This window comes from Limulus polyphemus, unplaced genomic scaffold, assembly GCF_000517525.1.
Source record: "Limulus polyphemus unplaced genomic scaffold, Limulus_polyphemus-2.1.2 Scaffold715, whole genome shotgun sequence".
Classification (NCBI taxonomy): Eukaryota; Metazoa; Arthropoda; class Merostomata; order Xiphosura; family Limulidae; genus Limulus; species Limulus polyphemus.
This window is the reverse complement of record NW_013666325.1, coordinates 418,248-432,692: the sequence shown is the minus strand read 5'-3', so window position 1 is coordinate 432,692 and position 14,445 is coordinate 418,248. Positions and strand designations below refer to the sequence as shown.

Genomic DNA, 14,445 nt, shown 5'->3' with positions numbered 1-14,445 from the left:
TTTTTCAAAGTGAAAACAATTGGAGGATTAATTTTAGGCCAGGCATCAACTTAATTCAGTGTACTTACTGTCGAATTGGCGTTAATAAAATGACTTTGTTATATATTTTTGTGTATTACATTCATTTAAGTTAAAAATCATATTTGCATTTTTAATTTTCCAACCAACATTTTCAGTTCAATTGTAAAAAACTAAATTAGTTTTACTCGACAGCAGTTGTACACCAGTCGAGAGTAAAATGTAATCGTCTAACTTATTTTAATGTCTACACATAAATATCTCAAACAAACGTGTTTACAGAACATCTTACAGTGTGACAATTCGTTCTTGTTCTTATTTGAAATACGGCCCCCAGTGCTACAGCGGTATGTCTGCAGACTTACAACGTTAGAAACCGGGTTTCGATACCCGTAGTGGGCAGAGCACAGATAACCCATTGTGTGGTTCTGTACTTAATTACAAACAAATTTAAAATATGGTACTGAGCGGTTAATTAAACCAGTTTTGTTCAAAGGTATTTTTTTCACACACATAATAAATAAAATTGTCCTCCTACTTGTATGAAAAATATATCATCATGCTACAAGGTACGGAGCTTGGAATTTTATACACATCAAACTTCCAAAAGTTTATCAGTTTCATGTTTCAAATAGGTAGTGAAATGCTAAAACACGTGTCTTTTAATGTGTATTTAAAAAAAAACTGGCACTAAGAAACCTTTTTATTTCTAATAATGACAATGAAAGAGTTAATTGCATTTTACAATGGTTTAGGCTTATCATGATGGCCACTAAACATCGTACAGCGTTATGGTTTCTACTTGTACTGTTGCTTTAAACATATGAAGTTTACCGACAGAAACCATAATTTACTTTTGCTGCATACCACGAGTTAACATTTTATGGCATTTCCAGGCGTTATAAGTAAACTCAAACTGCTAGTAACGCTAAATCGTACGTAGCATCAAGTTTTTTGCTTCGACGGTAAGAAGTCAGTCAACATTACTTAAAGGAAGTGGTTGAGTTAACATGTTTGAGTTTTTATCCACACAATATAAATATAAAAGCTATATATTATACACAGCCAACAAGTACCTAAAACAGTAACATAAGCTAAAAATATATACATACTGCATGAGATCATATCATAAACATTTAGGTAGTCTAAAATTAAAAGGCAATCAAATTTTTGGATGAGACAGGGAACCTATTTTTACTCATAAGCCCTTTTTAAACTGCTTTTTGATAAACTCCCATTGAGTATTATTACTGATCTTAAAACTCCATGAAATTACATGCAAGTCTACGTTCTGATAAAATGACCTATATTCCTATGTTGTCGTTTTCTGAACTAATATTTCAGCCAATGGATGGGCACCGTTGCAATATAAAACCAAAGTTACCACAATATATATATGCTCACGTTCGGCCATTACCTGTTTCTTAGGGCCGTGGCAATTATTTTAAGTTATTTGGGTGCCCTCTTTGTACTTACTTATTTTCTTACGTCACAATAAATCGTGCATCACGACATTCAAAAACTAAACTTTTGCCATCCCCTCCTCCTTCAAGGTGCAACAAACATACCCTATCAAACTACTGCTGGGCCCAAAAGCTCGTGAAGAAATCCGTGTCATGGATAATCAAATTAGTCACGCGCTCCTGATCATAGTTCTAAAGTGGAATCTTTAACGCGTCCAACTACACCTTTACCTACTTAATATTTGATGACGTTCTTCTATTATCGTGAGATTTGTAAAAAAAAATGTTTCCAAAATATTATTCTAAACCTTGCGCAACAGAAAAAATTACACAGAATACTAGTACTGCTACGTAGTAACGTGGCGTTTCTATCACCTGATGTAATTTGACCTAATTTACACAATGTACTCCATTTTAATCTCAGTGCATTTTTTGTTTTCCTTCCTAATGTTGTTCAAAAATAATACAACAAACCTCTTTAACAAACAAGAAAACGATCAATTTTAAGTCTTAACATAGTTACTGGTACTCAAATCAGTCTCACACTTCTGATCATATTACTAAAGTGGACTCACTTTCCAGCTCCAAATCTGTTTATTTCCTTAGTAGTATTTGATGACGTTCTTTCATTTTCTTACAATTTGTAAAGAATTTTCCAAAATGTTATTCTTAACCTTAGGCAACAAAGAAATTAAACAGACAAACACTACTGCTAATCAGTAATGTATTGTTTCTACTTTTTGATGAAGGTTGGCCTAGTTTGTATTCCATTTTGATCTCTAAACTGTGCATTTTTGTTCTTCACAATATTACTCAGCGATAATACACACGAGCCATTTTTATGCATAAGAACACAATCCAAGTCTTAATCAAATTACATACATCCAATAGTACGTAAATAATAATAAAAACTGAATATTAAAGGCTTAGGTATTCAACATGTTTAGCAATTATAAGATAATTATCATGGACGGTGCTAGTTCACTGGGGGCCCTAAACTGTAATATTATTGCTCTTCCTCCCCCAAAAACCACCCAGTAGCGCAGCGGTATCTCTGCGGACTTACACTGCTAGAAACTGCAGAGCACAGATAGCCCATTGTGTAGCTTTGTGTTTAACTATAAACGAACAAATCCTCCCCAAAAAGAAACAACTGCACTGTTTCTACATATTGAAAAATATATCAGCGCAACACATACTAATACATTTGTTAAAAAAAAGTATTTCTTATTACACACCAACATCTACCACACCGTTACCTTTTTCAAATCATGCATACTGCACATGTACAATTAGCTATTAATCATTGTCTTGCTGTTGTACTCGCTTTCAATGAAAAAAATTATTTTCAAATGAGTACAGTACTAAAACAGGGGTGAAAATCTCAAAAACAAAAGTAGAGGTATATATCTAGGTAAAGTGAATCTGTTTTGAAAAAGAAAAAAATCTACGTTGAAACATAAAAAACAAAAAGCAGCTCAAATAAGTCCCGGTACTAGTACCGCCTTAAAAAATATGTTCCGGTACTCAGTACTGGTGAGTACCGACAGAATTTCACCCCTGGGTAAAAGTCAATGTTTTAATTTCTTTTTTTAAATTACCGTAGCGTAGCGCTATAACTGGTAATTATAGTTTGATAAAAGTTATATCCGATAACACATTCCAGATACATACAAAGTTTTTTCACGGACGAAAAAAACATGCACTGCAAGAGGATAATCCATCTTTTCTACACACCAAACAAAAGCAGCTTACAGCTTCTTTTTTGTTTCATCTGTTTCTGTAAGTGTAAAATTATTAAGAATACGTAACGCATGTAATCGACAAATACGAATACTGACCTGGCATACACACGCAACGGAATCCTCCTCGTTCGTCCAAACAAGTCCCCTCGTTTTGGCAGGGATTGGAATCGCATTCATTTATGTTAATCTCACACCTGGGCCCAGTAAAACCCTTACTGCAATTGCACATGAAAGAACCTGGAGTGTTAACACACAATCCATCATGTTCACAAGGTAAACCTGAAAAAAAAATACAGATACTGCATGAAATATTAAATATATTTTGCCATATTGGTTAACAAATCCTGCACCATAATCCGCTGAGAAACGTAATTTCGAAATACAGTTTCCAGATAACTTTATTAAAGATAACTCTTGTTAAGTAACGTGAAAATATATTTTTGACAAGACAAATAAATTATGTGTACACACACACACATTAATAAATTACACGTATACTGATATTAATCACACTTTAAAAGAACGATATTAAGTTTCCCTACTACTTTTGGAACTACTTTCTCTCCTATAGTCGACTGTGTTCCGTTTGATAGTTATGATTAAACAACACTGCCCGTCATCATAACCTCCAATGTAACAAGCTTCTGTAAAGAACTACGAAATCAATTTTTGACCACATCTGGACAAAATCGCGACTTATCAGCTTCCAAGACTATGTTTAAGTAGACGAATAGAAAGAAAACAAAATGTATTGGGGAAGTTGACAGATGTGAAATCGAGTAAGATTTCAGTGATCACAGTTTCTTCCGCCATCTATCTCAAGAAAACTGCCTTGATTTTGGAAACGTAGCTTGTGAAGTTTTGACCTATGCGCCTTCGTCAACTTCAGCTCCTTGTTTATTATCTTGTTCACAGTACAAAAAAATATGCACAGCTTCATGACAATGGCTTTTGGTTCGGAATGTTCTTCTTCTGAACTACGGCCTTCACTGTTCAGATAATCACGTTCCTCCTAGTTGGGTTGTGATGAGAAAGCCCGTTGCTACCCTAAACATTCTGCGAGTTTTTCCTCTTCAGTGGTGAACACTAGAGTTTGGGACTTTGAAATGTTGCATTCTTTAGATTTACATCTTTGAAAAGGCTATTTTATATTCCTCCACCCAAAAACTACTATTCCGTGGCAGCATTGCACTGTCGAATGGTCGGGATTTCGCTTTGATACAAATATACAGGTGTTAAACAGATCGTATATATTGCTACACCACTGTATCAGCATATACGTATGGTTAAACAAAGTTGTTTAATCCAATATATAATAAATCAGTATAGGTCAATATTTTATTGTTCAAACTATATTTCAGTATTATCTAAACTTGGAATTCTAATTACTTTCTTAACTGTATTTTTTAACATTTAGTGGTTGATCAACGCTTATCAATGTACTTAAGAAGTACAAACATTTGAGTCACCCGGCTGGTCTTACGAAGAAAAAGACCGATTCACAGCAGTGGACAGATTGCAGAAAACAACAACAAACATTTTATGTAATACTATATATTTACATCAAATAATTTCAAATGACAACATAAAACATTAATACGTGCCTTCTTGGCACTCGTTGACATCTTCTGTACAGTCCGTTCCCTTAAAGCCATTCGGACAGGTGCAAAGGTAGTTACCATTTGTTGGGTTGGTGTTACATTCGGCCCCAGAATGACAAGGATTGCTGGCACAGGCATCGTCCAAATGACACAATAAACCTAAACACACAAATCAATATTAAGATATGATCTTTTATATATACAGTACACACATAAACCAATAACAAGGTCCTTCAGGCAACACTAAGGCATTAAAAGACCAAAACTACTGAATAATATAAGAATTTGCGAGATAAGAACTATTTGACACACATTACAACTATCATCGTAAAAAAATAGCTTTGGGATTACTGGCAGTATTTTTTATCAGGTACTTATTAACTTTTAGCTCCCATCAGTGACTCAGCAGTAGGTCTGAGGCTTTATGATGCTATATATTAGGTATTAATACCCATGGTAGGCATAGCACAAATAGCCCATTGTGTGGCTTTGCCCTTAACAACAACAAATAATTGACTGTTTCAAATATACTATCACGATACTTGAAATGGTACGTTTATATACACATATATACTTTCCAAACACTAAATCCGTAAGATGCTTATAATTTAAAAGTTCCAATAATCGGCACTAGAGGCTGCAAATAGTTTAATCTACTACAAGTCGCGTTAGCAAGAGAGCTAAGGGGGAGTTACCCCCACTAAAGAAATTATTCAATATAAGAAGTTAAAATTACGTGCCTAATTGCTATATATATATTAAAGAAAAGACATGTTGTTGAACCTTTTGAGGGATAAAATTAATGGATACATTTTTATTTCAAATGATTATATTCAACTCATCCAAGTCTTGCTTGTGGTTAAGCCGGCAATGCCAGTAGTTAACTTTTAAATATTTTAAACTGTACTTTTCCTTTTAAAAACTATCAAAAAAGATGTATGGGATATTTAACAAACTGCATAACATTGATATACCGGGACCGGCATGGCCAAGTGGTTAGGGCGCTTGACTCGCAATGAGGGTCGCGGGTTCGAATCCCGCCCCACCCAACATGCTTGCCCTTTCAGCCGTGTAGGCGTTATATTGTGAGAGGTGATGACTAGCTGCCTTCCCTTTAGTCTTACACTGCTAAATTAGAGACGGCTAGCGCACATAGCCCTCGTGTAGCTTTGAGCTAAATTCAAAAAACCAAACCGTTGATATGCCAGGAATAGTTAATTGCTTATACTCGAAATTAAATTAAATAAATAAGTAGCTAAAGAAATATACTTAATACCAAAGTTTTGTACATCATTTTTTTTTGGGGGGGGGGGAACATATTCATGTTTAAAAATTAACCGATGAAAGACAAACCTATAACGTCAAAGCTACTGCTTTCTTCCTTAACAAAGGTGATGGATATCGCATGCTCAAGACAATACTGCAACATGTTTCAGAAAGAAACCCAATTAAGCAAAACTAGATCGAATAAGTACTTTATTAAAAACATGTCTGTACCTGTTTTTCCAGGAGCACACTGACAATAAAACGATCCAACTCTGTCATGACAGGTGGCACCGTTAAAACACGCAGCACCTGCGCAGTCATCTATGTTTTCACTGCAGTCCGGACCTGTCCAACCGTTCACGCAAATACATGAATAACTGCCAATGGTGTTGGTGCAAGTTGCACCATTTCTACAAACGCTAGGCCTTAACGCACACTCGTCTACATCTTGGCTGCAGTAAGGACCTAATAAGGAAAACAAAAACATTACAAGTTTATTTGTTTTTCAGTATGTATTTATAAATAAACATGAAATACTGATTCTCACACTTCACTTATTCATAAAGTCATTTTCGATTTGTATCATGAAGAAACTAAATATTATATAATAACTGGATATGCCTCTCTCACTCTCAATAGATCAACAATAGACATCTACCGAAATAAAAATAATTATTCCAATCGATCAAAGACAAGGGCTGATTATATAATAATATAGGCCCGGCATGGCCAGGTGGTTAGGGCACTCGACTCGCAATTTGAGGGTCGCGGGTTCGAATCCTCGTCCCACCAAACATGCTCGCTCTTTCGGCCGTGGTGGCGTTATAAAGCGACGGTCAATCTGTTGGTAAAAGAGTTAGCGGTGGGTGGTGATGACTAGCTGCCTTCCCTCTAGTCTTACACTGCTAAATTAGGGACGGCTAGCGCAAATAGCCCTCGTGTAGCTTTGCGCGAAATTCGAAACAAACAAACAATATAATAATAATATCAAGAGGATAAAAGCTTTCCAAACTTCAGTGGTCAGAAAACAACATTTTAGTATTCTGGCAGCAAGAACGAGCGTTAGCTTTCCCCAACTGCGAATCTACACTTTTGGACGTGAATGCGCTTTATGAGTGACGGTTAGACAAGAGTAGCCCAAGGGTTAGCGGTCAGTGATGTTGGACTAGCTGCCTTTCCTGTGGTCTGTAAGTTCCAAATTAGAGACGGCTATGCGCAGACATCCTTTTGTATGGATTTGCACGAGAATTCTGAAATATACAAATTCCAGCAGTTCGCGGTAGGTCTATATGAGATAATAACTCCACGTTTCGATGAAGAATCTGAAAGATACTTGGTTTCAGTCACTTGTATGTTTGTTCAAACTGTATAAATGCATCTTTCATGTAAATTTGTGAAGATTAAAACGATATTATAAAAAGCTTCCTAAATATTATTGAGAAAAACAAAACTGAGTTTTATGTTTTTATATAATCAACAGGATTTTAATTATTTCGACTGTATTTTTTACTTGAACACCATGCCAACACATTCGTGCTTCACTATTACATAACTTACAGGTCATATATTTGAAAAAAAAACATGAAATTTAAAGAAATAATAGCACTTGAATTGTAATTAAACATAACAGATCTAAGTCTGAACTTTACAGATATCAACAGACTATAGAACAATGTATAAGCTTACCAGTATAGGTAGGTGGGCACTGACAGGTATAATCATTTACTCCGTCTATACAATTAGCTCCGTTCTGACACAAATTACCAACACAATCGTCAATATTGTGATCACAATTGGTACCCGTGAATCCTACAAAACAAAACAATTAATTTTCAAGATTTTTATCGAAGCATGAAAAATATAATGAATGAACATGAAGATAAAAATTTCAGGATTATCACAAATTTCGTCCTTTTAACAGACGGACGTAAAACCGAGACAAAGAATTTCTCTATCATATCCTATTACGTTCCCGCTACAAATGAAACTACAGAACGTAACTATTACATTTTTGAAACTATTTTCAAAATTACTTGATGATAAAATATCAGTACTACACTTATTCTATTTATCTATTTAATTTTATCTAATTATCTATTTAACCATAGAAACGGGATGACTTAACTTTTCTTGTAATATCTTACCGCTGAATCACCAGATAGTGAAGCAGTGAAGAGAAAAAAAAAATTATTATATTTTAAAGTTCTTGGATAACATGTTGGTTAGGGCGCTCAACTCACAATTTGTCACTGAACATGCTCATTATTTCAGCCATGGAGTCGTTATTATGTGACGACCAATCCCATTGTTGGTTGGTAAAAAAGTAGCTCGAGAGTTGACGGTGGTGATTTTGACTACCTTCCTTCCCTCTAGTCTATTACTTCAAAATTAGGGAAGGCTAGCGCAGATAGTCCTCGAGTAGCTTTGCGCGAAATTCAACAAGAAGAAGAACAACAAAAAAAACATAATCCATATGGGTCTAAAACAACAAACGTCTAGTGTATTACTTTTATTAGTAAAAAAAATTAACGATCAAACTTTATATTCACGTCGCACTGCATCGTTGACTGGTAGAAACTATAAAAAATAGCATATCAGAGGAAGGAAACTTTCAGAAAATATAATCCCAGATAAACTAATATTTATCAGAGAAGTACAGGTCACAAATATAGTATTAAAATATCAGTACTGATAACAACTTTTGAATAGCACATGTATTTATAAAATAACTATTTCAAGTGTAACCATCAGAAGAAGTCAAAACAAAATATTTTACCAAGGTAATTAAAATTTCAATTTATTATCAGACCTATTAATTCATAATTTATCATTATATTTTGAGAACTCACCGTGTTTCTTCACCATACTATTCTTATGTTTCTGTACCCTATGATTCAGTTTTTGTGTAGTTCTTTATGAACGTAATTTAAATCATTTTATTTCCAAAATTATATTACGACAACCTAATTATTAAGTTTATAGTTTACAATGAATCAATAAAAGAACATCGGTAGGAGAACAGTTCAGCTAATCCGATATTCTAGTGTAAGAATTGTGTCTGGTTGAATCCTTTACAACTGTCAATAACTTATTTCAAATTTCATGTCCAACACTGTTAGAAGTTACAAGCATGAGAACATTTTCCAAAACTGTCCCTAGCCTCATACATCTACATACAAATATTCATTTTGCTCTTAACTTGCACGTCAATGCATCTTCAACCTAAGTGTAATAAATCTTGAAATTTCTTTAAGGAACAATTTTTGTGAGTGAGTCAGCAACATATGTGACTTTACTTCTTAATACAAACGCCCTTTAAGAAACATGAGAATGCACATTTTGTGTGTAAGTTTCGCCTTGTAATTGTCGCACCGCTTTAGTGTTTTGTCTCAGGTCCACTTCCAATAAAGATCAAACAGTTTCTAAAATCAGTGGAGTTTCCTAGGAACCTTATTCGTAGGGTACAAGGGATTCGCTGACATAACAGCATGTTTGGATAATAATTTTTCATTGCAAGTTGAATTTGGTATAATTTTCAAAATAAAACATTTTAATATCCAATTTAATTGTACACTTAGCTACTGAGATGTAATTCTATACGACCTAGCCACCAGGTGACTCACCTGTAAACATTGAGGACTTATAGCAGTACCTACTGTGGCCAGAACATAGATAACCCATTTGTCTAACTTTGCGCTTGGCAACTAACTACGCTATATAAAAATTAATCAAAAGAGAAAAAGTAAATGCGCAATGCCAATGGTTAACACAATCACAAAATTTGCCACCAAATTTACGGAGCTGACAAGCAGTACACATTACACTAAACAAATTGAAAGTGTTTGAATAAATAAAGTTATCCTTATTCTTCACACCTAATATTCTGTTTCTCAAAATCCTGATTTCATTAGAATTTCCAATTTTTTTTTCACTCGACTTCAAATGTAATCCATGAAGACTGAACTTGACAAAATGAAAGTTTTTATGGTATTAACTATTTGTAACTGGTAGTTCATTACCAAAGGCAGTTTTCACAGTTTTTGCGTCAGTGTTAAGAAAAATCTGGTAACAAAATGTAGTTTAAGAATAGTTATACTTTCTAATCATATTTGGTTCACTTCAAACGATACCTTATCAAAAAAATCCTCCCTATCCGTTTACAACAACCAATTAGAATGAAGAATCACAAAATATTAATATCACTCCTACATTACCCAAGGAAAATACGAGTACCTTAATACGAATAGGAGAAGAAGTACCCCAGGAGGCTAAGCCTAAATGCTGTAATTAGTATTTGTTGGGAAACCGTTTTGTAAAATTAGTGGCAATGACGTCTTTTTTTTAACATAAATTCCTCAGTTCTTCTTTGCCCTGTGATGTTTTATCACGTTATCTTTATATCTTAGAGGTTAGCCTATAATCACAATATGAGTGAACACTTCTCTCTATGTAACGAATAAGGTACTGGTCATTTCTGAGAACTAATGATTATTGAAACTCCTCTCAGAACGTTCAGTAAGTTCCTGTTTTCCTTGTAACATGCAATAATTCAAAGCCAAAAGTTTAATTTACAAATTCAGGAACTTCACTTTCTTGCAATCAACGCTGAAAACACAGACCTAGTAGTCATTGCATGAATTTAACTTTTAATCATGACCAAGGTAATACATTGAAAAAGGAATAAAAAAAATATTCCAAAGGATGATTTTCTACCACTTTGTTACCATATACCTTAGGAATGATGAATGAATAATTTTTAAGTGTAGCTCTCAAACGAATTTTTTCTTACCATAATCATGATTATAATTTCACACTCATAAGAAATAACACACACACACACACACACACACAACAGGAAGTTTTTTTTTCTTTTAGTAGCTGTTAAACACCACAATTAGACATCAAAGACGTCATCTGCCAGAAAGTTCATAACCACTTCCGTTTCCTGTACTAGAAAATTCCATGTGGTATACAAACCAGCTAAAGAAAGTTTAATATGAAAATTTTGATGAAATACCTTAGTTCATTGACAGTTTTTTGTTTTCATTGAGTTTCTGCCAAAGTTTAAGGTGATAATGTTACTGCAAACAAGGTCAATAAAGGCAACAAGCAGCAGCAAATCTTAATCATCTGAGGTCAACTAAATGTAACGAAATACAAAGTTTTACTTTGTACTGTCATTAACGGAATTCATTATCCTCACGTACAACTATGTAAAGTGTGCCTAGCTTTAATATATGTATATGTACTCATATACACACACCATACGACTGTCTGAACTGTGGCAACAATACCGAATCGCAGAAACAGAATATATTTTAATAAAGTAAACCTTTTACAAGTATCTCAGTCAAAAAAACTATCAAGTACAAGACAGTTCATTCATTTCTACGTTTGAAAAATTACAAAGATTGCTTTATAAAATAGTTAATGTTATAAAAACATGCTTCCCATGATAAGAATGCAAGGACTAACGAAGAGTTCTAAAAACCTCAAGTATTGTGTAACCAGTCTCGTTAAAGTTTTCATTTTTCTCTGATACAGAGTTATTTTCAATGCACAGTTAATTCAACTTTACTAGTTCTGTGTACACGTAGGACTGCTGTAAATTCATCGCATTTACAGACGATTTACTATAAACATAGAAATCATTTTATGTTCATTTTTTACTTCTGCCAGTATAATTTATTTTCGTGTTTTCCGTTCTTTACTCTGTGTTTAAACGTTCCTCCTACAACTAGATCTTTCTCTTCTAAAACACTAGCATACTATTTATCTTGTCTGTATGCTACTACTCTCGTAAGAGTATCCTCTATTTCTATAATAGCAAAAGGTCTAAGCTTATAAAATATCAGCATTATCAATATTGTTTTATGAACACTTTTAAATTTCCAAAGAACGTAAAACTACAGTTTTCAATATAACCATTAAAAAATTTATAAGTAAAAATCGAAGACAAAAATCTTACCAATAAGACAAGTACATTTATTACCGTGTATATAGAAAATTAAGCCTAAACATTAAAATAAAATATTCCACTGATTCTATTCGGGTTTGTTTGGTTCATCATTCGCATGTAGTTTAAAACCAAAGTTTCTTTCCAAAATATGCCAGAATAATAATAAAATCTCACTATATCACGACAATTTAATTATTAAAGGTAGTTTGTGCTGAATAAATGAAAGCACATCGTAGACTATAAGCTTACATCAGTCGTTGGTCACCAAAACCTCTCCATTTCTGTGTAACATGGAGTTTTACTTTTTCCACTGCTCCATTTGTGGAACTCACAATAAGGTTATTGTCCTTCTTAGCGACCAGGGCGAAACCAGCAGAGTAGGCTGAGGTCAGCAAATATGTGCAGCCACTGAGTGCGAGATGCCTTGTACGATATATAAGCACTCAGCCTCTCCACGAGACATGCAATGACAAGAATACAGAGAAGGGGCCTAGGGGTGGGTAAGCAGAGCCAAACGCCCTTGTTATTTTACGCCTGTCTTATCCATAAAGGAGAGACGCTGCTTTGCCTCAAAGCAAAGATTTAATAAGACCGGTAATCTCTAGTTTTAAGTACAAGTATGCAAGGAGTCAAGCTTAAAAACTGGGTTTTTCGCATTACTGCTACTAATAAAAACAAAAAAATGTTGAATTACCATAAAAAAAAGCTGACGCACACTGACAGCAAGCTCCCTGTGGTTAAATACTGCCAAATTAGTCTAGCATATTAAGTGCTTCTACGAAGAAACAGCTTATGTTCCCTTCCACCCCCCCCCCCCTTAAAATCCACCTTAAAAGCCGGTTATACATTTATTAATACTTACTGATATAAAATCAAAAGCAATCTAAACGACTTATCATGCACACGAACCGCCACTGGCAAAGAAATACTAGCGTATGGAATGGACTGTTAAGTTAAAGTTGTATTTTCAACTGAGCAAAATAACTGCAGTTCACTGCTTGAAAATAACACACGTCATTTAAATTATAAACTTAAAACAATTGCTATAAAAAACTACTTAAACATTTGATAAGCTAAAATTATTGCAAGACGTCGTTACTTTTTTTTTAAATTTGTGTGTGTGTGTTTTATAACAAAGCTACATCGGGCTATCTGCTGTATCCACCGAAGGGGAGTTTTGGCGTTGTAAATCCGTAGACTTACCGCTGTCCCATCGAGGGACTTTACATTTTGTAAAGACCATTAAACTTTTGTGAAATCTTCTCTTTGATAAATGTAATTTTTCCATTTTTAAATTGAATGAAACATCTACATTTTAAGTTTCTGGCGAAGACAATAAACTTATCATTCAAGGCAAAAATCCTTTAGTTTTTCTAACCTCTTTTACAAACAACTAAAACTTGTTACACCTCCTGATCATTTCCTTCTAACTTTGGGCACCTAAAGTGAATAGGTGACAAAACAGACGTACCTTGAGAACAGGAACAACGATAATTGAGGTTATCTACAGCTTCACATGAACCACCGTTCTCACACGGACTTGGGTCACATGGGATGTATTGTGATTCGCAGTTCTGGCCAGTGTAACCCACGTCGCAGGTGCACCTGTGGGAATTTATACACATACATACATACATCTATATATAGAAACATATCATAGAACAATTATAAATATTTTCAGTTATAACAAGTCAAATTAAAGAAAGAACTAAAAAATATTAATTATTTTGATTATTAGTAAACCAAAATCCAGCCAAAAATAAACATCGTAAGGCATGAGAATATCAAATGTCAAAATGCAAATTATACAACTTTAGATAGAGGAGGATGTCTGAGATCACAGCACTAAAAATGCGTTAGGGATACGCTATCTCTCCAAACGTATTCCAAAATTGTCCAATGAAAAATCAGTTGAGTAACACGGAAGAACACAAAAAAATCATATTAAAACGGTAAAACAATAAATATTAGGTAAGAGCAAAGAGTGCACGTGCTGAAATCCACAACGCCGTGTATTATTTTACCTCTAAAGTCGTATCATTTGTAATTCTACATTTGATATAAGTCTGATGTTTCACGATGTTTATTTTTTGTCGTGATTTTAATTTACTAATAACACAGGCCTGCGATGGTTATATTATCTTGAAATTTTTACATGTTCTACACTAATTCCTGTACGCCGAATCCGAAAATGATATCCACTTATCTCAATCACGTACAGATTTTCACAAAGCGTCATATGTACTTTTACATAAGTGAATCATTTTGATTGAAATCGGGTCACATTTTGTTATGCTAAAAATGTTGCCAACCAATGGCTATAGATTTCTATAGACTAATCGCGACGTGAGTGTCTTATCGATCGTTCTAGAAACGCCTGTTTGTTTGTTGTA

At 34.2% G+C, this 14,445-nt stretch overlaps 1 protein-coding gene across 1 annotated transcript in view; it reads right to left on the bottom strand.

Moving 5' to 3' along the window:
* LOC106460133 (neurogenic locus Notch protein-like) overlaps positions 1 to 14,445 on the bottom strand; it is a 93,263-nt gene that overhangs the window by 17,703 nt on the left and 61,115 nt on the right. The window contains exons 5-9 of the mRNA XM_022386779.1: positions 13,524 to 13,657; positions 7,780 to 7,902; positions 6,325 to 6,558; positions 4,831 to 4,986; positions 3,323 to 3,505 (exon numbers count right to left, since the gene is read on the bottom strand). Of these exons, the coding sequence (XP_022242487.1) occupies positions 3,323 to 3,505; positions 4,831 to 4,986; positions 6,325 to 6,558; positions 7,780 to 7,902; positions 13,524 to 13,657 (830 nt within the window). The remainder of the gene's footprint in view (positions 1 to 3,322; positions 3,506 to 4,830; positions 4,987 to 6,324; positions 6,559 to 7,779; positions 7,903 to 13,523; positions 13,658 to 14,445) is intronic.